The sequence below is a fragment of the Hemitrygon akajei genome, chromosome 20 (assembly GCF_048418815.1).
Source record: "Hemitrygon akajei chromosome 20, sHemAka1.3, whole genome shotgun sequence".
Taxonomy (NCBI): Eukaryota; Metazoa; Chordata; class Chondrichthyes; order Myliobatiformes; family Dasyatidae; genus Hemitrygon; species Hemitrygon akajei.
The window spans coordinates 24,178,727-24,205,768 of NC_133143.1; the positions used below are offsets into that span (position 1 = coordinate 24,178,727).

The 27,042-nt window shown below is 39.6% G+C and overlaps 1 protein-coding gene across 2 annotated transcripts in view; it reads left to right on the forward strand.

Moving 5' to 3' along the window:
• Positions 1 to 2,072: 2,072 nt before the first annotated feature.
• Positions 2,073 to 27,042, forward strand: part of cdkal1 (CDK5 regulatory subunit associated protein 1-like 1) — a 508,040-nt gene continuing 483,070 nt past the window's right edge. The window contains exons 1-3 of one of the 2 annotated variants that reach the window (XM_073024019.1): positions 2,073 to 2,148; positions 8,458 to 8,627; positions 17,648 to 17,760. In XM_073024019.1, the coding sequence (XP_072880120.1) occupies positions 8,461 to 8,627; positions 17,648 to 17,760 (280 nt within the window). In that variant the 5' untranslated portion in view covers positions 2,073 to 2,148; positions 8,458 to 8,460. Of the gene's footprint in view, positions 2,149 to 2,246; positions 2,265 to 8,457; positions 8,628 to 17,647; positions 17,761 to 27,042 lie in introns of those variants that run through there. The other variant, XM_073024017.1, reaches the window with a different exon arrangement.

Consider the following 27,042-nt stretch of genomic DNA (forward strand, 5'->3'; position numbering starts at 1 on the left):
AAGTTTCACCTATCTCTCCCCTTCCCCCACCTTTCAAATCTACCCCTCAGCTTTTTTTTCTCTAGTCCTGCGGAAGGGTTTTGATATGAAATGTTGACTGTACTTTTTTCCATAGATGCTGCCTGGCTGCTGAATTCCTCCAGCGGTTTGTGTGTGTTGCTCTGAGTTTTATCTCTGTACTTTTACTACTGCATGGGTGAGATGAAGGAATGGTAGTGTTTAACTATAACTTCAAAACTTCTCAGGATATTGCATGACCTCTATACCCAAAGCACTATCATACATCATCCTGCACCAATAGTGCTGCTTTAACAAAGTAAGATGCTTTAGTGTGAAGCAAAATTGGACAAGACACTGGCACAAAAGGAGTTACAGGTGTAAAACTGATTTGTCTTAAGTATCTTAAAATAGGTAAAGAATTCAAAAGGGGGTTTGGACCCAAGAAGGCTAAGAAAGGAGGTACTGAAGCCTGAAGGTGACTGTGATTCAGGAACAGCTTCTTTCCATGAAATGATCAGCTTCATAAGGGGTGGGTCATTTAGAACGGAGTTCAGGAAAAAACTTCTTCACTCAGAGAGTTGTGGATCTATGGAATGCTCTGCCTCAGAAAGCAGTGGAGGATAATTCTCTGGATGCTTTCAAGAAAGAGTTAGATAGAGCTCTTAAAGATAGCGGAGTCAAGGGATATGGGGAGAAGGCAGGAACAGGGTACTGATTGTGGATGATCAGCCATGATCACATTGAATGCCGGTGCTGGCTCAAAGGGCCGAATGGCCTGCTCCTGCACATATGTCTATAAATCCTAAATGGATATTGAACCCATGAAACTCACTTTACCTCACTTTTTCTTTTTATATTACTAATGTTTTTGCAATATTTTAAATCTATTTAATATACACATTTATACTTTATTTACTTTTTTTGTACAGCATTGTACAACTGCTGCTGCTAAGTTAACAAATTTCACATCACATGCCAGTGATATTCCGATTCTGAAGGTTGCAGGTAGTACTAATAGAATGTAAAGTGGGTTGAAGGAGATTATTCAGTTTCGTTCGGATAATTATAAAATTAGCGATATTAGGGGACCAGTGACAAATGTCAGTTAATAAACAACATTGTTGGAAGTAAATACTGCTGACTGAGTAGAGTAGAAGGTGGGAAGGTGGCTGGAAAACAAGCTGAGAGAGGATGTGGTGGAGGTGGGTACATGAAATCGTAAGGTTTAGAGGAGATGTTGGCCAAAGCGAGGCAGATTACAGCTGCTGAAAAGAACCTGCTGGAGTAAGTCAGCAGGACAGGGATGGAATTTTCCTCTATAAATACACCTGACCTATCGAGTTTTTCCAGTTTGAGTTTTTTTTTGCTATATACAACTTGGACTTGAACCAACCTGCACTACCCTAACCGCTACCTCAGCGGTGGGACTCTGCTTTGAGCTGCCACCGACTTGTCTGTCTTTCCCTTCGCCTCACTCAGGTCTTGTTTTTGCAATCGTTTCCACTCTCTTCCCCACCGTTTTCGATATATGTATGTCTGTACCTGCGTGCCTGTGATACTGCTGCATCAGTTTTTCAAAGTACCTGAACTTCACCATACTTATGCACATGACAGCAAATTCGGTTCGACTTGACACACAAAATGCTGGACGAACTCAGCAGCTCAGGCAGCATCTGTGGGAAAGGGCACACAGTCGACGTTTCGGGCCGAGACCCTTCATAAGGACCAAGATCAGCTCCTCCAGCCTTTTGTGTGCATCTTGCTTGGAATTTCCAGCATCTGCAGATTTTCTCGTCTTTGTGGTTGACTTGACCCATGACTGTTTGAGCTGGGCAGGGGAGCCAACAGATTCAGGTTGCAAACATGTGGCAGCAAAATGGACTCGTCAACATCTTCCAGAGTTAGTCGAGTTGGGCCGTACCTATGACTAAAGGGCCTTAGTGTTTCTGAAACTTGCTGAACATCGCGCTGGGGAGAACTAGTAGGTTGTTGTTGGGGTTAAATGCCTGCCCGAAGTTCCGCGACCCGACTTGTGCGAAGTCTCTCGCTCGCCGTCCGAGCAGAGGAAATGACTTCACGGGAGGGTCAGAGGTCGGCACGGTGATGGCGCAGCGCAGCCCGAGTTTGAGCGTGTGAAACCTGCCGCTAGTAAGTTCCAGCTAACGGGTAGGGTGTGGAAGCGGGCTCGGGGCTGAGGCTGAGTTTTGAGAATGGACGAGGCCGAGGGCTCGAGCAGACGGACAGTGGATCCTGGAGTCGGGAAGGTTGACTGTTGCTCTTTAAAACCAGATCCTCTGCTGGGGTGATGGTCGCCTTGGGTCAATTAGTTTGCTGGTTGGGGCCTTGTTTATTTATTTTGGGGAGGGGGTGGAATAAAATTCATCTCCTGCACACTTTACCGTGCTTTAAACGGCATGATAATCACCAAAGATCTTCGCATGGGAGTGCATGGAGCGAAGCTGGCCTTTGTGGATTTTTAAGTTTCGACCAAGTGCACGCAGTGCGGCCTCTGTTCATTTGGGAGCATTGCTGTAAATTTGGAATCAAGGAGAAAACACTCTTGATTGGAGAGCAAACACGAGGAAATCTGCAGATGCTGGAAATTCAAACAACAACACACAAAATGCTGGTGGAACACAGCATTTTGTGTCTCTTGATTGGAGTCTCACTTTGCACAAAGCTGGACACATCTGTTTGTTGATAGACATCTTGGCCTCAGTATATTACTGCCGGAGTTCGTCGTGGCAGTTTCTACGCCTCACGCCAATGCTTCAACAAGAAATAGGAATGTCTACTGATTGCAGAATATTCAGTTTAATTCACTTATTGAAAATGAATCACTGCATTCCTGGAACTAGGTTTGGGTATGGCTGATATGTGGCAAGATTTGAGGTCAAGTGTCAGAGAGTCTTCACCACTTCCTTAGATGTTCAGTGGAATTATCACAAGTTGGCAGGTTGATCACCATCAATCAAGAACCTGGATCACTCACTTGTATACTGTGGGTACCACCACAGATCACAACCTGGGTTGAAGTAGCAAGTAACTTGCCATATTGCTTAAAACTTTCCATGTATACGTGGAATACTTTCCACTTGTCTGCAGCTCAATAACAGTCAAAATGTTGTGATACCATCTAGTCAAGCATTTGCTTTAAGCTGGTTAAACATCGAAGTCATTCCAGGGGTATTCTTTGGCAGTAGTGTTTGCCTTCTGCTAGGTGCATGTGTAACACATGAAAGCCTTTGATAGGAACTGCTCCACTCAGTATGCGTTGTCTGTTACCCAGAAGGGGAAAAACCGAGTTACCTGGGAATAACACATGTAACATTATGTGCTTGTTGATCTTGTCGATCTTGGACCTCATTCAAAGCATCCATAGGACAAAAATGCACATTGCTGAAATGCTGGATTGTAAAAGGCAGACAAAATTGAAAAGGGTGAATGCAGGACAAAGGTGCTATTTTTGAATGTGTGCAGTATACAGAATCAGATAGATGAGTTTGCAGTACAGTTACAGATTAGCAGGTACGATGTTGCAGGCATGACTGAGAGAAGACTATAGCTGGGAGCTGTATGTCCGAGGATACACATCATATCGAAAGGACAGGCGGGAAGGTAGAGGGGGTGGTGTTGCCCTGTTGATAAAAACAAATGAAATCAAGTAATTAGAAAGAGGTGACATAGGGTTGAATCATTGTAGATAGAGCTGAGGAAGTGCAAGGATAAAAAGACCCTGATGAGAGTTGTATACAGACCCCCAAACAGTACAAATTACAATGGGAAATAGAAAATGGATGCCAAAAGGGCAATGTTGGTGCTGGATTCCAGGAGTGGGAGTTTCTAGAGTGTCTATGAGATGGCTTTTTAGAGCAGTTTGTGGTTGAGCCCACTAGGAGATCAAGCTATTCTGGATTGGGTGTTGTGCAATGCACCAAAATTGATTAGAGAACTTAAGGTAAAATAACTCTAAGGAGCAAAAAAATCACAATATGATTGAATTCACCTTGAAATTTGAGGATAATCTAAAGTCAGTTGTATCAGTATTACTGTGGAGTAAAGGGAATTGCAGAAGCATGAGAGAGGAGTTGGCCAGAATTGATTGGAAAAGAACACTGGCAGGGATGACGGCCGAGCAGCAATGGCTGGAATGTCTGGAAGCAATACGGAAGGCACAGGATATATATGTTTCAAAGAGGAAGAAGTATTCCAAAGGCAAGCTGACAACCATGGCTGACAAGTGAAGTCAAAACCACCATAAAAGCCAAAGAGAGGGCATATAATAGAGAAAAAAAATTAGTGTTAACTTAGAAGATTGGGAAGCTTTTAAATGCCAACAGAAGGCAACTAAAATGTTATTAAGAAGGTAAAGATGGAATACGAAAGTAAGCTAGCCAGTAATATTAAAGAGGATACTAAAAGTTTCTTCAGATACATAAAGTGTAAAAGAGAGGTGAAGTGGATATTGAACCACTGGAAAGTGATGCTGGAGAGGTAGTAATGGGAGACAACAAAATACCGGATGATCTGAATAAGTATTTTGTGTCAGTCTTCACTGTGGAAAAGACTAGCATCATGGTGGAAGTTTCAGGGGTCATGAATGTGTGAAGTTACCATTATGAGAGAGAAGGTTCTTGGGGAAACTGAAAGGTTTTAAGTTAGGTAAGTCACTTGGACCAGATGGTGTACATCCAGAGTACTGAAAGACATTGCTGAGGAGATTGTGGAGGCATTAATAATGATCTTTCACGAATCACGAGATTCTGGAATGGTTATGAAAGACAGGAAAATTGCAAATGTCACTCCACTCTTCAAGAAGGGAGAGAGGCAGAAGAAAGTAATCTATGGGCCAGTTAGTCTGACTTCAGTGGTTGGGAAGATTTGGAGTCTATTGTTAAGGATGAGGTCTCAGAGTACTTCAAGGCACATGATAAAATAGGCCTAGTCAGCATGGTTTCCTCAAGGAAAAATCTTGCCTGACAAGTCTCTTGGAGTACTTTGAAGAAATAACAAGCAGAAAAGACAAACGAGAATCGGTTGATGATGTGCACTTGGATTTTCAGAAGGCCTTTGACAAAGTGCCACACATGAAGCTGCTTAAGAAGCTACAAGCCCATGGCATTACAGGAAAGATTCTAGCAGTGGCTGGTTGGCAGGAGGCAAAGAGTGGGAATAAAGGGCACCTTTTGTAGCTGGCTGCCAGTGACTCATGATGTTGCACAGAGGTCTGTATTGGGACCCATTCTTATTACATGATATGTCAATGATTTGGATGATGGAATTGATGACTTTGTTGGAAAGTTTGCAGACGATGTGAAGATAGGTGGAGGGACAGGTAGTTTTGAAGAAGTAGAGAGGCTTAGACAGATTAAGATTATGGACAAGGAAATGACAGATGGAATACAGTGCCAGGAAGTGTATGGTCATGCAGTTTGATAGAAGAAGTGAAAGAGTTGACTATTTTCTAAATGGAGAGAAAATATTTTAAAAAAGCTGAGGCGCAAACGGACTTAGGAGTCCTTGCAGCATACACAAAACGCTGGATGAACTCAGCAGGCAAGATAGAAATCAGTGTTCATGCCATCAGGTTGGAGGCTACCCAGAGTTTGATTTTTTGAACTTCTGGTAATGCCCCCCATCCCTTCATCATTTCCCATCCCCTTTTCCCTCAGTCATCTTATCATTGCCTGCTTCCCTCTGGTGTTCCTCCCCACTTTTCTTTCTTACATGGCTTCTGTTCTCTCCTATAGGACTCCCTCTTCTCCAGCTCTGTATCTCTTTCACCAATCAACTTCCCTGCTCTTTACTCCCCTCCAGGTTTCACCTATCACCTTGTGTTTCTCTCTCCCCTTTCCCGCCTTTTAAATCTACTACTCATCTTTTTTTCCCTCCAGTCCTGCCTAAGGGTCTTAGCCTGAAAAGTCGACTGTATTTTTTTTCCATAGATGCTGCCTGGCTTTCTGAGTTCCTCCAACATTTTGTGTGTGTTGCTTGGATTTCCAGTATCTGCAGATTTTCTCTGGTTTAGGATTCCTTGTGCAGGATTCCCTAAAGGTTAATTTACAAGTTGAATCTGTGATGAGGAAGGCAAATGCAATGTTAGCGTTCATTTCAAGAGGACCAGAACATATAAGCAAAGATGTAACGTTGAGACTTTGTAAAGCACTGGTATTGTGAGCAGTTTTGGGGCCCTTATTCTTAGAAAGAAAGAATGTGCTGAAACTGGAGAGGGTTGGAAGGAGTTTCATGAAAATGATTACAGGATTGAATGGCTTGTCATATGAAGAGTGTTTGATGGCTCTGGGCCTGAATTCTCTAGAATTCAGAAGAATGAGGGGTGACCTCATTGAAACCTATCGAATGGTGAAAGGCCCTGATTGAGTGCATGTGGAAAGGATGTTTCCTATGGTGGGAGAGTCTAAGACCAGATGACTTAGCCTCAGAATAGAGGGGTGTTCTTTTAGAATGGGGATGAAAAATTTATTTCGTCAGAGAGTGGTGAATCTGTGGATTTCTTTGCCACAGGCGGCTGTGGAGGCCAATTCTTTATGCATATTTAAGGTAGAGGCTGATAGATTCTTGGTTGGTCAGGGCATGAAGGATTATGGGGAGAAGGCAGGAAATTGGGACTGAGGAAAATTGGAACAGCCATGATCAGCCTTTATCTTATGGTCTTATAGTCTATTCAGCAGCATAACAGAGAAGGAAATGATGGCACAGTTTCACTGTGATGTTAATTCAGTATACATTCTTTTAGTGTTAGTTAACAAATTTTGTCTTTAGTAGTGGCATTTGGATCTGTCATCATGGTAACAGTGGTGTCAGTTATATCCTGGGACGTGAGGTTACATTGCAATTGAATACAGTTTTGCTGCAGATGGCAATATTGTATAGTTTTGACCTTTTAGATCTGTTTGAGATCTATCCCATGTAGCATGGTTATGATTTTATGTTGCATAACAGAAACCATCTTCAGTGAGAAGATGGGATTTTACCTGGCATAACGCAAACATTGATACATTTGCCGATGACTGAATATCAGTGATGATAAGATGTGCAGGAGTGAGATAAATTGGGTAGTTGAGTGGTGTAGCAACAACAACCTTGCACTCAACGTTCGTAAGACCAAATAATTGATTTTGGACTTCAGGAGGGAGCCCACTCCAGTCTTCATTGAGGCGTCAGCAGTGGGAAGTTTGAGCAGTTTCGAGTTCCTGGGTGTCAACATCTCTGAAGTCCTGGGCCCTGCAAATTGATGCAGTTACAAAGAGGCTCACTAGTGGCTATATTCCATTAGGAGTTTGAGGGGATTATAGTCTGTCACCAAGGACTCGTACTTGCCTCCCCAATATCGGGTACATCTTCAGAAGGCGATTCCTCATAAAGGTAGCATTAAGGGCCCCCAACATGCGGGACATCCCCTCTTTTCATTATTACCATCAGGGAGGAGGTAAATGAACCTGAAGACACACAGTCAATGTTGTAGGAACAGTTTCTTCTCCTCCATCAGATTTCTGAATGGTCCATGAACACTCATTATTTTTGCTTTTTATTTTGCATGACTTTTTATATTTCTTATTGTAATCTATAGTACGTTTTTACATATTGTACTGTGCTGCTGCCACAAGCCAACAAATTTCGTGACATATGCCAGTGATAATAAACCTGATTCTGATACCATTACTAACGCTGGAATTTTGTTTAATTTCATGGTTTACTGTAACTAAATTTAATCCCCATTTGCCACAATTCCGGTTTGAATTTGTACTTCTGTATGATAAATGCAGGACTCTGGATTACTTGCCCAGAAATATCATCTTGCCATGTTGTATGACATGTTCTTGGCAAATTTTTCTACGTAAAATTACCATTGCCCTCTTCTGGACAGTGTATTTACAAGATGGGTGACCTCAGCCATTATCAATACTCTTCAGAGACTGCCTGGTGTCAGTGGTTGCACAGCTAGGACTTGTGATTTGGTGCACCAGCTACCCATATGACCATCCATCACCTGCTCCCATGGCTTCACACTACCCTGATCAGGGGGCTGAGGAGGTGCTGCACCTTGCCCAAGGGTGACCTGCAGGTTAGTGGAAGGATGGAGCACCTTACACCTTGGAAACGAAAAATATACTTTTAGTAGAGACGTATCTCCACCACTCTGTGCTCTTTGTCATATAAACAATGTTGGGTTCTTGTGCCAACAGGAGATCCAAATCCCTTGATTTGATTGTTTGAATTTATTTGTTTTAATGACATAATTTTGTTGGTTTAACATGTTACTTCTATGGTGTAATGTACCATCAATTGGATGGTTTTACTTTCCTCACAAAAAGTAAACCAATTATAGTTTTTGTTTTGAAATACGTCATTACATAATTTTGATTGTCTTGTATATGCAAAAATGTTAGTGATGAGTGTTTAGAATGTATAATGAATTCCGGATTTGTGTTGCAGGACATGCCGGCCACTTGTGATTCGTTAATAGAAGACATTGAAGATATTGTGTCAGCGCAAGATCCCAAACCACATGACCGACTGTTTGTGAGGAAGAGCATTGTACCTCATGTTAGAAAGAGAAATAAGCACAAACAGGATGGGTGGACTGAAGATTTACAAGCTGATAGGTGAATTCTAATTCCATATTTACAGTTTCATGTAGAAATCATTTCAGTTGTGATTCTGTTGCTACCATGGCTCTGGAAATCTATGGGAAATAAGAAATAATATCTTAGTAATTGAAATCATGTTTTTGTGACCAGTTTATAACCTTTGATTTGGTTTCCTTGTCTTACTCTTAACTTTTCTTGGTCATGGAACTGAATATGACTTTACTAGATTTTCATAGCCCCTTTAATACAGAAAATTGCACTGAGGCATTACATATCAGAGTTACAAGCAAATTAATATTGACTTATATCAGTACATATGAGAGAGGTGAGACTATAGAAAGATTTTAAAAGGATGAACATTTAAAAAATGGAGGCATTGCTCAAGTAGCCGGCCAATGGTGTAGTGGCAGTAGCTTTGGACGCCAGGTTTGAATCTGGCCAGTTCCTTGTACGCTTTCCATTCATGCTGGGTTGAGTATCGAGTTAGCAACTTGGCCTCAAAAGGTAACCAGACAAATGCTAAGGAAATGGCACAGATGCTGCCTGATAGGAACAATGTTGCTCAGGTAGGAATCATTTTAAGTCAGGGAGTAAATAATACCATTCCTGAAGATGTTTTAGGTTGCAGAGAGGGGTAGGGGAGAGAGAACAAGGAAAATAGGATTGAGATTGCTGTGTACCCTACAATATTTAATTTGATATACTTACCTATGCGTAATTCGCTTGTAGATTTAATTCTTACTTTCCTACGTTGTGTGTTACATGTACTACTGTGCTCTACACCCTGGTCTGGAGTAACGTTATCTTGTTTGGCAGTATACATGTATATAGTTAAATTACAGTAAACTTGACTTGAGCTTGAACTAATGCTGATACCTGTGGAACTTCACTTGCATTTTCAACCATTTTCTTTCCATATCTTATACCCTATTCAACCTAAGATTTGTGTTTCTGGTAGGACTTGACTAATGAGATCCAAACAGATTTAGTTTCTCGTAATGAAAACAATAAACACTGGAAGAACGCAAGGGAGCAGCAGCAGTGGAAAGAGAAGTGGAGTTGATGTTTCAAATCAGTGACTTTTCTTTGGAACTGGAACAAAGAGAAAACAAGCATGTTTTAGATTGTAGAGGGGGGTAGTGTAGAGACACCAAAGAGAATACAGTTGAGATTGAGATTACAATGCTGATACAAGTGGGTATCCTGACTAAGGGATGGTGTTGGGTTAAAAGCAGAAAATGCTAGAAATGCATTTACCAGTTACTGTTGCTGCCCTTTCCACAGATACTGCCTGAGTTGCTGAGTGTTTCCAACATTTTTTTTCCCTGAAGATTTCCAGTAGATTTTTAACTTTGATGGATGCTTATTGATCATCACTGATCTCTCTGGAGGAGTTGAAGTAAAGAAAGATAAATGAGAGCTGTACACAGGATGGGCCTGGGCCGTTTAGAGCACAGTTACTCAAATGAAAAATAAAATGCTGGAAATCCTCAGCAGGTCAGGTACCTTTTGTTGAGGTAGAAAAATCGAACCCATATCACTGGTGGATAGCACGCATCTGACCATTTCTGATAAATTCCAGTTCAATTCACTGTCATTCAACCAGATACATGTATACTGCCAAATGAAACAACATTCCTCTGTACCAAGATGCACAACATACTACATATAACTCACACATAAGAGTAATACTACCGTAAGTAAATTAACAATTATTAAGGTGCATTTACGACACAAGTTAAAAAGTAAACAGTACAATGTTACTGGTGCTTCATACGTGATGAGACCTGGGTGTTGGCAAGGAGTACCGTCGTCTTTTGATCTGGGGGAAGAAGACATTTCCCATCCTAACTGTTCTTGGCCTAATGCTACGGTAACTCCTGCCTGATGGTCAAAGTGTTTGCTGGACAGGAGGGAAGGCCCTGAGTTTGTAGCGCTCCTGATGAATCTCTCTGATGGGTGGAAGAGACACCCTGATGATCCTCTCAGTAGTTCTCAAAATTCTTTGTAGGGATTTGCAATCAAATGTCTACTCACATGAATAGGCAAAAACAATCATAGTTAAGTAAGGAGCTTAAGACTATTAGATCAGATGAAGATATTTATATTGCTAAAAATAGTGAGGCATCAGTGATTAGGATAGTTACGGGAAACAGCAAGAATTAACCCAGAATGATAGATATTTATAAAATGAAAGTTTGCAAGAGCCTGTACAGCCATGTAAAAAGAAATAACAGAAAATAAAGCTGTGATTTTCTTTGGAAGCAAAGGCAGGTGAAGCTATTGTGGTGAGAAATGATGTAGTGGAAGCTTTAAATCTTCTATGTCTTCATGTACTGGCAAAAAGAAATGGTGCAAAATTAAAGTTCTAATGGCATTGAGGACCTTAAAATAGTTAGTAATAAATATAAATTAAACAAAAGGACTAAAAGGATACAAATTTTAAAGACCTTATTGGCTGCATGCCATGATTGCAATATATTTGTTGACAGAGAATTTCTGAAATAATTCCAGCTGTTAAAAATGTCATACTGATCTTTCATAAGCTAGGTGTAAGATGGTGGGGGAGGGAGGCAATGAAGAAGTGGAGGGAAGAAGGCAGTGATAATTAGAGCAATACACAAGACAGGAAGGTGTTTGTGGTTATTGAAGGCCACTCTTAATCATTTAGATGCTTAGTATCAGCATTGCCTTGGTTACCAGAGATAATTGAACTCAGTCTGCACTGTGGTGTAGAGCCGGTCAGAGCTCAGGAGTGTGGTGTGGCTCAGCACTGAAGTCCCCGGAAGCTTTCTGTTCTCCATAAAACACGCCAGGGGAAATATGGAGCACTCTCCTGGATGCGTACAACTATAACAGTAATTTAAATTTTGTACAAAGCAGTCTGTTTAAATAAACTCCAGTCATTATCTTAAAAATTGACCCCTTCCATTATGGTTGTAGTATATACTCTCTACAGCACGCACTGTGGCAGCTCAAAAACATGTAACCCTTATTTGGTCATATAATCACAGTTTCTTCTCTCATTGTTAATGGGTGAAAATAACTAAAAGTGCTCTTGATGCACATTCATAGGAACTCAAGTAGTGCTGTGCAAACGCCTTAGAGAGAGAGAGAGAGAGAGAGAGACACACACACACACACACACAATAAATATATATATATATCTAGGGTGCCTAAGACTTTTGCAGGGTATTTGTGAATGTGGAGCTGAGAGTGAGTTTGTAAATCTGGTGGAAGGAAAGGATGTTGGGAATGACGAGGGTGGAGCGCCACAAAAGGGGTTTGGGACAGGTGGCAGAGGAGTGCCAGAGGTGGGGGTGGCGCAGGTGCAGACACACCCAGCCCTGAGATACCACGCAAAGTCATTTGATTCCAATCAGTTGATTATTGATCTGGTGCTTCTTCTCTCTTCTCCTTTTTCCAACCATGATTCCTCTCTCCCTGCCCCCTTCACACTCTCAGTCCACAATAGAGACTCGTGTCAGAATACTCAAAAATGTCATGAAATTTGTTTTATTTTTGCAGCAGCAGTACATAAAATTAGAACAGTATTGTGCAAAAGTCCCAGGCACCCTGACTATATATATGTGTGCCTAAGACTTTTGCGCGATAGTGTAGTTCAAGTAAGTAGCTCATTGCTGCCTTCTCAAAAGGTAATTGGAAAGAAGCTGGTTCCTGAGAGATCCTAAGAATTCAGTGAGTTGTATCCAAGAGATTTGAAAGCTGTAGAGTTTTTACAATTGTTTTATGTTTAGGGTTCTGTATGATTACTGCAGATTAGTGAGTCACAATTGTGTCCCTGCCACTTAAGAAAGGTATGTGAAAATGGGGAACTATTGACCTAAACTTGGTACTGTGGAAAGTGCCACAATCTACAATGAAGGATATAAAAGTAGAATACCTTTAAAAAGAGTCATAGGATTTGCTGCTTCATGCCAATGAAGGAAAATGGAAATCATGCTATTCTAATGTCTTGTTCTCGGAGGATAATACTAATTGGGGACCAATGAATATATTTAGATTTTCAGATTTTTTTTAATATGAAGTACCCCATAAAGATTGGTCAGCAAGGTCAAAGTTCATGGAGTTTGGAATAATATGTTAGTGAAGATTTTGAATTGCTTATTAAAAATCACAGCAGTAGAAATTTTGTCAGGTTGGCAGGTTGTAACTAGTGCGATACCAAAGCAGTTGATGCTTAGGTCTTCGAGGTTTGTCAATAATTTGGCTGAGGGGACCAAATGCCATATTTCTAAGTTTGCAATTAATGAGCTGACTGAGAATAGAAATGAGTGTGTCTGAAGGCTTCATTGGGATATAGATAAGCTAGAAGAGTAGGTGATAATGTGGTAAATGGAATTTAATATGGAAAGATGTGGCTTTATTCATCAGTTTGCAAAACAGAACAGAGTATTTTTAAATTATGAGATATAGGGAAATGCCTCTGTACCACTTTCTGCAAATGCATCCTTATTTGCCTCATTGGGAGATTACAGTCAGCATGGATTAGTAATAACATCTCTTCAGTGACAATCCATGCAGGCATACCTTAAGCTTAGTCCACTGCTCTTTACACTCTGTAATTTGATGTCAAAGAGCAGGTCAAACACCATCTATAAATTGAAAGATGATGCTGTGGTTGTTGATAAAGTCAGATGGGGATGAAGAGATTTACAAGTATGAGATAGATTAGCTGGTTGAATAGCTTCGCAACAATGACTTCAATAGGTTTCAATATAATGCATACATTTAATGTCAGAGAAATGTATGCGTTATACACCCTGAAATTCTTTTTCCTCGCAAACATCCACAAAAACAGAGTGCCCCAAAGAAAGAATGACAGTTAAATGTTAGAACCCCAAAGCCCTCCTAGCTTCTCCCGAACATATCAGCAGCAAAGCGACAATCCCCACTCCCCCACCAGCAAAAAAGCATCTGCACCCTTTACTGAGCACTCAAGCGTGCAGCAAAGCGTCAGTAAAGACACAGACTTGCAGTACCCCAAAGACTACTCGTTCACCCGGTAATTCGACGTACCACAGGCTCTCTCTCTCCCTAATAAGGGAAAAAGAGATGTCTCTGTTTCACAGCTAGAGGGGAGACATAACAATCAACTTGCTAATTTATGATGTTAAAAGTCTGTTGCGTTGCTTTTTCCAAGCTCTGTACCCAAAAATCTCGGGTCTCTGGGCACACAGCCAGCAGCCAGCTTACTGCTTTCAATCTTTTGTGTACTCCCACAACACATCAGGTGGCGGCACCAACCTCGAATCAGCCGGCCTCCAGAGCCACTAAAATCCACCACCCTGAAGGTGCACTAGTCTTCCAGGCCGCGTCCTTGGCATATTGAAAAGCAGGTGGTTGTGAGGCCCTGAGAGTGGGTCCCATTTCCGCAAAGGACCGAAGTCAGCATGTTATTCCTGGTCAAGGTCTTCAAAAGAACCTGAAAAGCAAAAAAGGAGATGTTAAAGATAGAAATAGGGTTGATTCCGAAGATGCAAGCAAAGAAGTTGCAGATAGGCTCCATCATTCTAAGCTCCACCCTTCACTCTTGCATTCAATATCAGCGAAACCAAGGAATTGATTGTGGACTTCACGAAGTGGAAGTCGGGAGAACACAAACCAATTCTCATTGAGGGGTCAGTGGTAGAACAGGTGAGCAGCTTCAAATTCCTGGGTGTCACATAATCATGAAGATTATAGCACAAACGTGAAGAATCTACGCTGGCAGTTCTACTTCGTCAGGAGTTTGAGAAGATTTCATATGCTGCAGATTTGTGCAGATGTATGCTGGAGAGCATTCTGTCTGGCTGTGTCACAGCCTGGTATGGAGGCACCACTGCACAGGATCGCAAGAGGCTGCAGCGAGTTATAGACTCAGCTAGTTCCATCATGGGTACAGTCCTCTCTGCCATTGAGGATATCTTCAAGAACAGTGCCTTAAGAAGGTGGCATCCTTCTCTAAGGACCCTCATCGTCTGGGATGTGCCTTCTTGTTATTACCATCTTGGAGGAGGTACAGGAGCTTAAAGACACATACTCAGTGATTTAGGAATAGGTTCTTCCTTCTGCCATCAGATTGCTAACTGGTCCATCAACATTAGCTAAGTCCTTTTGTTGGCATTACTTAATTTGAAATTTATAGTAATTTTATTGCTGTGCATTGTATTGCTGTTGTGAGACAACAAAATTCATATCATACACTAGTGCTCACTTTATTAGGTACTTCCTTTACCTAAAATAGAGGCTGAATGTATGTTCATGGTCTTTTCTTCCTTGCACAAAAAGTCAGGATGTTAATAAGTTTTTTTCTGATGTGCATTAATAATACAACTGCTGGGTAAGCCTAAGAGAAAAGACTCTGGGTCCAGTTTAAGCTCCATCTTCAGAATCTTTTCCATTTCACCCAAAATATCACTCCAGTATGCCTGAAGTTTGGGACAAGTCCAAAAACCGTGGGTGAAAGTTCCAGTATTTACTTTACATTTAGGACACATTGGAGAAACCCCCGTCTTAAATTTCGAGAGACAATCTGGAGTCAGATGGGCTCTATGCAGAATTTTGAGTTGCAATGCTTTAGTTCTATTACAAACTGAAATCTTCTTTGCATTATCACAGATGTCTTCCCATGTTTCAGCTGTAATTTCTACTCCCAGCTCTTCCTCCCAGACCCTTCCCAGCTGCTCAACCTCTCCACAAGAACATTCCTTCAGGATGCTGTAAAAAGTTCTAATGGAGACTTCACCCTTAGAATTAAACACCCTCTTTTCCATATCAGAACTATAGAAATCAGTTAACAATGATGTTTTTTTCTGTATATAATCTCTTATCTGAAAGAAACAAAAAAGATCCTTGTTGGGTATGTTAAATTTCTGTACTATTTGACTAAAAGACATCATCGTTCCTTCATCAAACAAATCTCCTAGATGGAAAATACCCTTAGAAATCCAAAGTTTAAATCCAGAATCCATTATGCCAGGCTGAAAATCTGGAATGCCGGTTATTGGAGTGAAAGGTAATATTTTCGCTGCGTTGCCCTCAATTTGTCACACTGCCCTCCAAGCCCTGACTTGTATTGTTACTGGATTGCGACAATATTCTTTAACTAGTTTCATCTTATTGAGGAAAAGCAAATTAATAAGAGGGCATTTTGCTAATTTGCTTCTTTTTAAAAACTTTCTGTTGTTGATTTACTCTTGTGTTTCAGATTATTGTCTTGTTGCATCATCCAACACAAAGCTTCAGGTGACGGACTGCTACGCTGACATTCTCCTGTAAAACGTCTTGATACAATTTTGAATTCATTGTTCCCTTCAACGATTGCAAGCTGTCAAGGCCTAGAGACAGCAAAGCATCTCCAAACCATGATGCTCCTTCCACATGCTTCACAGTTGGGACGAGGTTTTGGTGTTGGGTGTGCCAAACCTCCAAACATAGCGATGTTCATTGCTACCGAAAAGTTCAACTTTGTCTCATGTGTTCACAGAACATTGTCCCAGAAGCATTGTTGAATTTCCTGGTTGTCTTTTGCAAACTTGAGACATGCAGCAATGTTTTTTGGAAAGCAATGGTTTCCTGCATGGTGTCTTTCCACGAGCACTATTCTTGATCAGTGTTTTTCTTATAGTGGACACATGAACAGAGACTTTAGCAAGATAGAGATATTTCTGCAGGTCTTTTGCTGTTACTCTTGGGTTCTTTTTCACCTCCTTCAGCCATGCTTGTTGGGCTCTTGGCACGATCTTTGCAGGACCCCCACTCCTAGGAGAGTTATCACCGGTGTTGAATTTCCTCCATTTGTGGACTGATGAACACGCAGGTCTTTACATTTGTTTTGGTAGCCTTTTCCAGCTTCATATATTTCTTCAATTCTTGATCTAAGGTCTCTGAAAGACATTTTAATTGAGGCATGGTGCAAATAAACAGATCTTTCTTGAGAAGAGCAGGCTCTGTCAGTAACCTGACTTTGTCTTTTTTATAGGGCAGATCACCTCTACAACCCACACCTCCACTCACATCAGGTTGAGTGGAACACTTGACTTTTGTAGAAGGCGCATTACCTCGGAGGTTCACTTACTTTTTTGAGCCTAGACTGTGATTGTTTAAATGGTGTACTCATGATTGACAAAAAGCCATCCAATTATTTGTGTGTTATTAGTTTAGGCAGATTGCATTTTGTCTATTATTGTGAGCTAGATGAAGATCAGAGTAATTGTAATGAATAATGAAAACAAGATAATCGCAAATTTTTCTTGCAACTGTAATCTATTTGGGGTTCATCTGAAGGGAAGCTTATGTACTGAATAGTAAATCTTTGGAGTTCTCTATCCCCAAGAGCTGCAGTGGTTCAGTCCTTACAAGTTTGTTCAGTACAGAGATGGATAGCTATCTAGTTGAAGGGTTCTGCAGGAAAGTGAAGCCAAGGCAAAAGATCAGCCTCAATTGTGATGATTGGTGGAGGACCAGGTGGGCTTACTTCTAATTCTTTGTGTAATATAAGAATATTTCATAAATGCTGGCTTTGCCAACTGCATTCACAACCTGCAAATGATTATTTTGAAGCTTTGTCTTTCATTCAAAATTGGTGATTTGTTTATCCTCAAAGAGTGTTTATAACTTTGCACTTAACACTGAATACTAGTAGATCATACTGAATTGAAGTTTTGATACTGAACTGAAAAGATCCATCTGGTTGAAAGAGACAGCGGTTCTAAAAAGTGGCTAAATCATTGGATGGCATCTTCAGCTAAGACATGCCCTGTTGTCATGACTGATTTCAGGCACAGCAGGAGTCTGAAGGGACACACTCAACAATTTAGGAACAATTTCTTCCCCATAGTCTATTTTTGGAATTTGTGAACTATAAAAGGAAAATGTTTGTGATTGTATTAATGTTGTGGCTACTGCTAATGTTACTAACATTTTTGTTAAGTATTAATATGACCAGAGGTAGAGAACTATCTTTAGTCTGTTGGTGGCGTTCAGGAACTTGGTTTGGCTTGGTTTTCATTGATTTTGTTTATTCATTGCAGTGTTATTCCTGGTACACAGAAAATTTGGGTGAAGACTTGGGGTTGCTCACATAATAATTCAGATGGCGAATACATGGCGGGTCAACTAGCTGCATACGGGTACAAAATTACAGGTACTGATAAAATTATATTTTATAATCATATTACAGATTATAGCAATCTCTGTGTTATATCTTAAATTTCCTTTAAAACAGCTTCAAAACTGGACTACTGAACAACTTGTTTATCTGATAACTTTTGTCCGTTGCTGTGTTTTGCAATATTTTGTCACTTATGGACTATATTTTTCCTGACTGTCAGAATAGAATTTAATTTGCAGAGAGAGTCAGCTTTATAAATTCTTGATTACCTGAAAGGGTGGCATAGTAATGTAGGAATAAGGTGACATTTATATCTGATAGAGCACCTGGTTTGACAGTACTGTAAGCAAGCATTGAGATTTGCTTCTTATTACAGCTACTGATAGTTTATTGTCAAAAATGGTGGTCCATTTGATCTGGTGTTGTCTCCTAGTAGACCCCATTATATCATAATATGGGTTTGTGCAATGTTTTCCGATATTTTCTTTGCTGTTATTCAATTCAGAGAAATCAATTTAATTTACAACCATTCTTAATTATTTTGCCAATGTACCACAAAATGGCATCAGGATTGAAGACCAAGGACAAAATACAGCTGTGGCAGTATGGGTACAGAATTGGTTAAGTAACAAAAATCTAGTAGTACTGCTTCTAATGTGAAGAAGTAACTGATTTGGTAGATAATTATTGATGATGAGCAGGAGTTTCTTGACTATTTACCACTTTTTTTTGGTAGAATAGATTGTACTTGATCCTGATGGAGGATAATCCCGCTGGTTGAAAACTAGAGTTCTGTGCATTGCTTGACTAGCCCGTGAAGCAGGTTTCCCAATTTAAACATTATTCCCCTGATGTTGATAAGGAATACTTTGCAGTGATAGCAGCATTTCTGTTTTTGATGCCTCAGATGATCCTGAATGGTTATTCTAGTTTCATTCTTATGTTTCTTTAGTGCAAAAGTCTTGATATAATTGAATAGCTGGCTTGAGAATTTCAGAGGACTGGATATGTACCGTAGATTCCGGATTATAAGCCGCTACTTTTTTCCCACATTTTGAACAGCTTTGAACTCTGCGGCCTATAATCCAGAGCGGCTAATACATGGTTTTTTTTCATGCCGCCTCGTAAACATTTTGCCTCGTAACAGTAGACCAATAAAATTGATGAGTAGTTCACAGAGGTCCAATGAAATTGTACGATAAATCAAGCGCACTTTCACAATTAAATTATTGTAAATCAGTCATTTGTACTCACCCTCATCAACATGGAAAATACTCGAAGAAAAGCAAGACCCGAGCGCGTCAGACCCGATTAGACCCGATCGCATTGCGCAAGCGCGTCAGACCCGATTAGACCCGATCGCATTGCGCAAGCGCGTCAGACCCGATTAGACCCGAGCGAAAACGCTGCTTTTAAGTTAAAGTCGATCAATAACTTTTCCTGGTAGGCTGCAGTATATATATTTTTACCAGTCGCTAGGAGATATTGGAATGTTGTTCGTGCTGTTCAGTAAAAAAGTATATGCAACGTAATTTGTGTTACCGATACGTATGTATATTTAAAAGTAGCGGTGCGGCCTAAAATCCGGTGCGGCCTTTACAATTAAAAAATTGATTTTATTTCTAAAATTAGAGCCTGCGGCTTTTAATCAGGTGCGCTCTGTAGTCCGGAATCTACGGTAGGTAGCACTAGACATCACATTCACCTAAAAATGAGTTTTTAAACATCAGTCTATTAGTCGCATGGTCACCATTAGTTTAAGTTATTTCAAATTATTTTTAAAGAAGTGTTACTTTTTCTAATTGATTTTTAAGTCCCCAGCTGTGGCGGTGAGATTTGAATTCTCATAGCTAAATCATTACTCCTCCAGTAACTTAGTAACTGTACCACATACCAATCAAAGTAAAATTTGTTAATACTTTGCCTGCGTTAGTAGCTATAGGGTACCTATATTACAACACTTCAGCTAACATATATTTGCAAATCACTGTCAAATATTTGAGGTAGAGAATAAAATAATTTATGTAGGGGCAAAAGAAAGTAAACAGAACATGAAAGAAACAAATTAACTGAATTTTTTCCAAGGGAACGTGTGACAGAAAATCCCAGTATGAATGATTTTCTAAGAATGTACCTCATATAGCTGAAGCTTCATTCATTATTGCCTCACTTAAAACTTCCTTCTTAGTTTTCAGGAGAGATAGATCCTCAGATTGTAAGAAGGAGCTGAAATAGGCAAAAAGTAGAGAGTGGACTTCAAAATATATATTTTGTGATCCATCTGTTTCCAGTCCAACCAAGAGAGACCCAGTGCTCAGGGTAGATATGGGAGATGTGGCTTTCAATGGAAAAAGGTTTTGGAGCTTGTCCTCACAATCTCAAATGATTTGAGGAAAAGAGTGGGAAAATCAAATGTGAAAATTGTCTAAGTTGAAGAATGCAAATTTTAGTTGATTGACATGGGATCTAGCTCCAGTGAATTGGAACAAAATTGCACCAATAAATTGTAAATGTAAACTGCTTAGAAAGTACACTGCTTGGTAAAAATTAGGAATAAATGTTGGGGTAAATGATGGGTTTTCAGATCTGAAACTTTGAATATAAACAATGTAATAAAAGTGAAATTGAAAGGAGGTATGTTTGTAATTCAGTGAAGAACCAGACATTTGTATCTGCTTTGTTCTGAATTTATAGTTATTCAAGCGATCTTCCTCATTAGCCAAGATCAACCAGATTTAGATTATCTTGTAAATCCTATCACAGTGGAAGTTAATTTATTCTGAAAATAAACCTAATTTTTAAAACACAGCCAAAAATTGACTTCCATGTCATGGATATGTGATTATATTGGATTCTATCCTGTTGCAGCATTTGATTACAGGATTATTTTAACCTAAAAAGGAATTGAGTGGTGAATGTGAGACCAGTAAATATATAAATAGTTTTAAGGTATACGGTTTCCCACTTGCCTTTGCACATTCTCATTGACAACAGGCTCCTTGTGCTTGGAGTGCTAATGTTGCAATGAGCTGGCATTTGTTTGTTAGGAGACTAGTAGTTTGAAAATAAACCCTGTGTTAATTTTATTAGCCAGTTAGGGCTGGGGTGGGGTGTGAATTCTACTCTGCTCTGTTGATCAGATTGGGAATTAACTGGTGTAATTCAAATTGGCTTTTTGGTTGTAGAAAAATAACCTGGGAGCCATTCACAGGGTCATGCTGCGGTACCAAAATTGTTGAAGTAAAAAGTTGAAATATCTGAGATAGCAAATTTTAAATGTAGAACTCAAAGTTGGTAATGGTTCCAACAAGTCCAAAACTGTCCTGTACTACGTACGGTTTTGTTTATTTTTTCTTTGTGAGGCAGTTTGTTTTGTATGGATGGTTTTTTGAAAGTACTTTATTGTATGTTTGGCAGTGATTCTAACTGATAGATAATTAAACTAGGATTGTTTTCTCACTGTTTTGAGGAAGCAAAGAATAAGGTGCTTACCTGTTTAATCAATAAAGTGCCAATAGAGTGAATTTAAAAAAAAGAATGCTGCTAAGCTCTGTGTGTACTGGATAGAATTTTAAATGGTGCTTTACCACTGTTAAGCATTTTTAAACAAATTGATTGTGGTGAAGTGATATTTAGCATGAGCTTGTTAAATTTTTTTAAGAAGTATTAATATAAATGTATAAGAAATTGGGTTTCATGCTGTTTATTTATGCTTCACTACTTTGCATTGAAATTGCTTGCAAGCATGAAGCATAGCAAATACTGTGCCTTGCTTGATATATCACTACACTTGATCCTTTAATAAGGTCTTTGGTGTTCAGTAGTTTAATAAACCTTTCTGAGTCTTTATCATGATGAAACTTCAAATCTTATGTACCTGTATGTACAAGGAAATCCGCATGCAAATATTTGATTTCTATATTGTTTACAGGTTTCTTTTGTAAGGCTAATTAATTTAAGTGATCAGTTTTATTTTGTATTATCAATATTGCTTATTAGTTGTGTTAACGATGCGACAGGTATGCATACCAACTCATGGTGTCATGATATAAGATGAATGTTTGTTTTCTGTTTCCTATTCCTCATCATATCAGTCCCAGAGGTATAAAGGGTTTCCCTACCATAGACAAAAGATGGAACATTCTAATGCACAGACCAGTTATTTACGAAATTGCATTGCTAAGGAAGTGGCTTTCTCTCTTTTTTTTCCATTTTTTATTCATATAATTTGTTATTTTTATTATAGGGTATGGGAATGCAGGGAAGACTAGCACTTACTGCCATCTGTAAAAACCCTTGAGAAAGTGCAGCTTTCTAGGGAAGATATTTCTCCAGTGTTATTGGATAGGGAGTTGAGGATTTGGGCACATAGTAATGTTGAAATATTTTCAACGATAGAATACCACTTGGAGAATGTGCAGGTGATGGTGTTCCCTTGTTGTCCATGGTGGCGATATTTATGTTCTGGGGTGCTAAAAATGGGGTTGCTCATTGTAAATGGTGTATGTTGAAACTTGCACTGTTTGAAGAGGAAATGAATGTTTAAAGTGGTGAGTAGGATGTAAATCCAGCTTTTTCCTGGATGGTGTTAAATTTCTTGAGGCTTACTTGAGCTGCACTCATCCAGGTATGTGGTGACTATTCCTTTACACAGCTATGTTGCACGTTGTGGATAGTGGAAATACTCTAAAAGTTGTGTCATTCATTGGAAGATGGCCCACACCTCATCTGTTGTTGCTGCAATTTTGATAAGGCTGTTTCAGTTGAGGTTCTGGTGAGCAGTGACTCCCCTCTCATCCGCCGATGGACATTGATGTTTAGGGGGACTCGGCAAAGCTAATGCACGAAGAGCATATGGCTCAATTATCCTTTGCTGCAAAAGATCATTGCTTGACATTCATCTGGTGTGACTGTGGCAAGCCACTTTTCAGATTGAGTGAGTTTTACAGGGGTCTGCTTTGTTTCTCAGAGCTATGAGTGGAATTGAATATCGTGCTATTATCAGTAAACATCTCCACATTTGACCTCATGGAAACAAGTTAATTGCAGAAGGAAATTAGGGATTGTGATGAAGGAGTCAGGCTCAATGGTGTACTCACAGAATTATACTCAACAGTCATATTAGAATGTTTGAACAGACTATAGGACAGCTCTCCTAGTTTTAGGAGTTGTTTCTGGGTGTGTTTTTTTTTACTGGATAAACCAGGCTGGGAATAACTTTGCCATGTTAGAATTTGGTGGTGCGTGGGGCAAATTGATTTTTCTGAAAGACATTAATAGTATAGCACAAATTTGGATATCTCTTTACAATATAGAAGGAAGCAATTTCAACTCATCATGTCTAACTGACTCATTCCCATTTTATCCCTGTAATCTCTTCTCCACGTATTCCCACAAAGTGCTTCCCTCTCCTGATCCTGCTCAAATATGTGCCGCACCTGCACACTCAGAATAATTTAATTGGTCGTTTCAACTACCAACCACTGCTTTGGGTTTTGGAAGGAAACTGGAGAACAGACATGGACACAGGGAGAGCATGCGAACCTCACACAGCACCAGGATTCAACCAGGGTCAATGGCACTGTGAGACAGCATCCTGCAAGTGCTGCCAGAAGTTGAAAGAAAGATGTGGGTTCATTTACCTTTTGAACAGGACTTGGTTACATGGCTTCTCAAGGCTGCTGTGCTATTCAACAAAATTACAATTAATCCAGTGTCCACTTTCCTGTTTAATCTGTATACTTCCCGACTTTGCCCCAGTGATCAGTAATCTACCATTTTTAACTTGGAATGTATTCAATAGGCTTCATTGTCTGCAGTTGAGATTGCAGCAGAATTGTTGAGAATGATTATTCTAGTTTAGTGCAGTGAGTAAACAGACAATAACAGCAATTAATAAAACTTTTCAACAGTTTACTGAATTGTTCAGTTGCTGAGTTTAAGTGCTGCCTTGTAAACAATTGAAAAAATATCATCATAACTGTTTCTGCAACTATCAATTCATGGGTGTGTTTAGACTTTTAGTTTTCCAGTTGGCAGAATATTTATTGCAGAGCTTTACAGCTCTGTGTGTATCATTTTAAAAATAAATGTTTTATGGCATTAGGCTATATCTACCCTTGATTAAAATACAGAAATAAGCGCTCAGACTGAAAGCATTTCTGAAAGTTAAGAGATCTTCCTAGGTGTTTGTTTTGGAGGTATTGGGGTATGTGTGAGTACAGTGAAACTATTTCCAAGTTAGTTGGATTTCTGGATCACGTTTTGAGAAATATAAGTCCAAACCTTAAACCTAAGAATTTTAAACAAATATTTAAGTAAGTTTGGAATAGTTTCAGAAAAAAGTATAAGTAATGGTAACCAGAAAATCATTAAATTTTCATAAAAACATGTCCAGTTCATTAATGTTCTTTAGGGGAAGAAATTTTCTATTCTTTACTCATCTGGCCTTTTTAGGATTTAAGGTCCACTAATGTAGTTGATTCTTTACTTCCCAAACAGTTCTGAGGAAAGTTGGGATGGACAATAAATGCAAATATTTCCAGCAACCTCAAAATCCTGTGAAACTTCTAGTTTTTCACATGCTTTGCCCTGCAAATGTATGCACTAACTCTCCTATGAATGTTAATGTACTGTGATGCACCACATCACATCTTTTGGAAGCTCCTTACATGTTCTAGATTTTTTAATACAGTAAAAACAGCGGTTGATGAAAACTGGTGCTAATGAGTCTGCAGCTTTCATCTTGTCAGTCATCTGCAAATGCCTTGGGATTCCATTTATATTTCCTACAGGGCTCCAGAAACCTGACACTGAAAGCCTTCCTTTTGATAAACAAGTTTTTCTAACTGCTGTGATTTATAAGTAAAACATTCTTGGCCAAACCTCCTAAAGAATATGGGTTTATGTTAAGAATTGCACCTTTTGTTTTAGAGCATTAAACAGGAATGGGGTTGTTTAAGCCTCTGGGGATATTAAATGGTGGCAGCTGAACCGTGACCATAGAACTTTGGTGCTGTGTAAAATGGACTCTTTATACTTGTGATCTTATGTATGTGAATCAGTCAGGTGATGTAGTTTCAGTATGGTTCATACAAATGGTATGTTGTTGCTGTCAGTTCCCTAAAAGGAGCCGTGTAAAAATGATTCTCAATTGTCTTGTCGTATGCTTATGATGCTTTGAAGATAACATCGCTCATTTATTGTCTTTGGAAGCAATCATGTTTAATTAACGGCATTTGTAGTGTTTTAAAGCATGGTGTAAAGTACACATTTTCATGAATTGTCCTTGTTTTTAAGTTTGCATTTTGTTTGTTATTTTATTTGAATTAGTTTTGGATTACTATTTTACATTATGTGTGAGGCTGACACAGCACCTGAAAGGAAAAGCCACTGTCTAATCTGGATTAATACATTTGGCCCTCCTTATCCGCGGGGGATTGGTTCTGGGACCCCCCCACAGATACCAACAAACGTGGATGCTCAAATCTCTTATTTAACCTGTCTCAGTGCGGTGGACTTTAGGACCCGGTGGAGCTCGGGCCACGCCGCCTGCAGTGTTTCTGTTCCGTTGACAGAAAACAATCACAATTGAAAATAAAGTGGTAGTAATAAAGTGATTGGAAAGAGGTGAAATGCCATCGGTCATTGGAAAAACGTTAGGCTACAGTCAGTCAACGATCAGAACAATTTTAAAGGATAAAGTGAGAATAATGGAGGATGTGAAAGGCCCTGCCTTGATGAAAGCTACAATTATTACTAAGCAATGCAATGTTTTAATTATTGAAATACATACGTTTCTTAAGTGTTTTATATGCATAGAAAGGTAAAATATATACTATATACTAAGACAAACGTTTGACTAACTGACGCTAAATAATACAGGATGTACCTGTTCCGACTTACCTAATACCTAATACAAAGTAAATGCTATGTAAATAGTTTTATACTGTATTGTTTAAGGAATAATGACAAGAAAGAAAAGTCTGTATGAGCTCAAGCAACAAGTGCTGGAGAGAGAACTTTCGGGTTTTCCTGATTCGCGGTTGGTTGAACCCGTGCATGCGGAACCCGCGGATAAGGAGGGTCGACTGTATGTTGTTGTGAATATGCAGTTAGCAGCTCTGTCTTCCATCACAAGGAGTCAAACAAACTTGCTCTTGAAGGTTGTGTATGTACTCAGTTTCCAAGTTTTTTAGTAATAATAACTAAATCAATTCTTATCAAGCAAGACCATATCTGCATGAATAATTTTTTGTGAACAATGATGTTAAGACATTCAGCTAGCTTGCTTATTCTCTGCAACATAGTATATCCCAGGGATAAAGGAAAAACGGAAATAGGTGGGTAACTTTTTTGTTTAAGAAACAATGGGATCAACTTGAGTCACTTTGAGTAACAAAATACAGTACTGCTTACAGTATAGAGGTGATAGAGAACGCAGTTTCCTTTTGGTCAACAAATAATATTTAGCATCCATTAAATTGTAGCATTATATAAATAAAAAAATACACAGCCAATGGTCCCTTAAATTTTCAATAATCTTCAAAAAGTAGGTTAAAAATTGCTGCAATGTTGAGTAGAATAATTCAATGTAACAGAGCCTCGAGTTCTCATTTGGATTATTCCATTTACTAAATAGGAGAGAATCTGCAGATGCTGGAAATCCATAACAACACACACAAACTGCTGGAGGAACTCAGGAGGCCAGGCTGCATTTATGGGCTGAGACTCTTCTTCAGGACTGGAAAGGAAGGAAAGGAATAAAAAAGGCGGGGGGAGGGAAAGGAGGATAGCTAGAAGGTAATAGGTGAGGCCAGATAGGTAGGAAAGATAAAGGGTTGGAGAAGAAGGGACCTGATTGGTGAGGAGAGTTGGTCATAGGGAAAAGGAGGGAGAAAGCTACACGGGGGAAGAGATATGCAAGTGAGAAGAGGTAAGAGGCCAGAGTAGGGAATAGAAGGAGAGGGAAATTTTTTATACCAGAAGGGGAATCAATATTCATGCCATCAGGTTGGAGGCTACCCAGATGGAACATAATGTGTTGCTCCTCCACTCTGAGGGTGCCCTCATCCTGGCACAAGAGGAGGCCATGGACCAACATGTTGGAATGGGCATGGGAACTGGAATTATATTATTTGGCCACTGGGAGTTTTTGCTTTTGATGGATGGAGCAGAGCTGCTCAACTAAGCAGACCTTTAGTCTCACCAATGTAGAAGAGGCTGCATTGGGAGCACCAGAAGGAGGAGATGCAGGTGAAAGCAGCAACCATGTGGAGGAAGGAAAACTCTGTTCTTTGAAGAAGGAGCATGTCT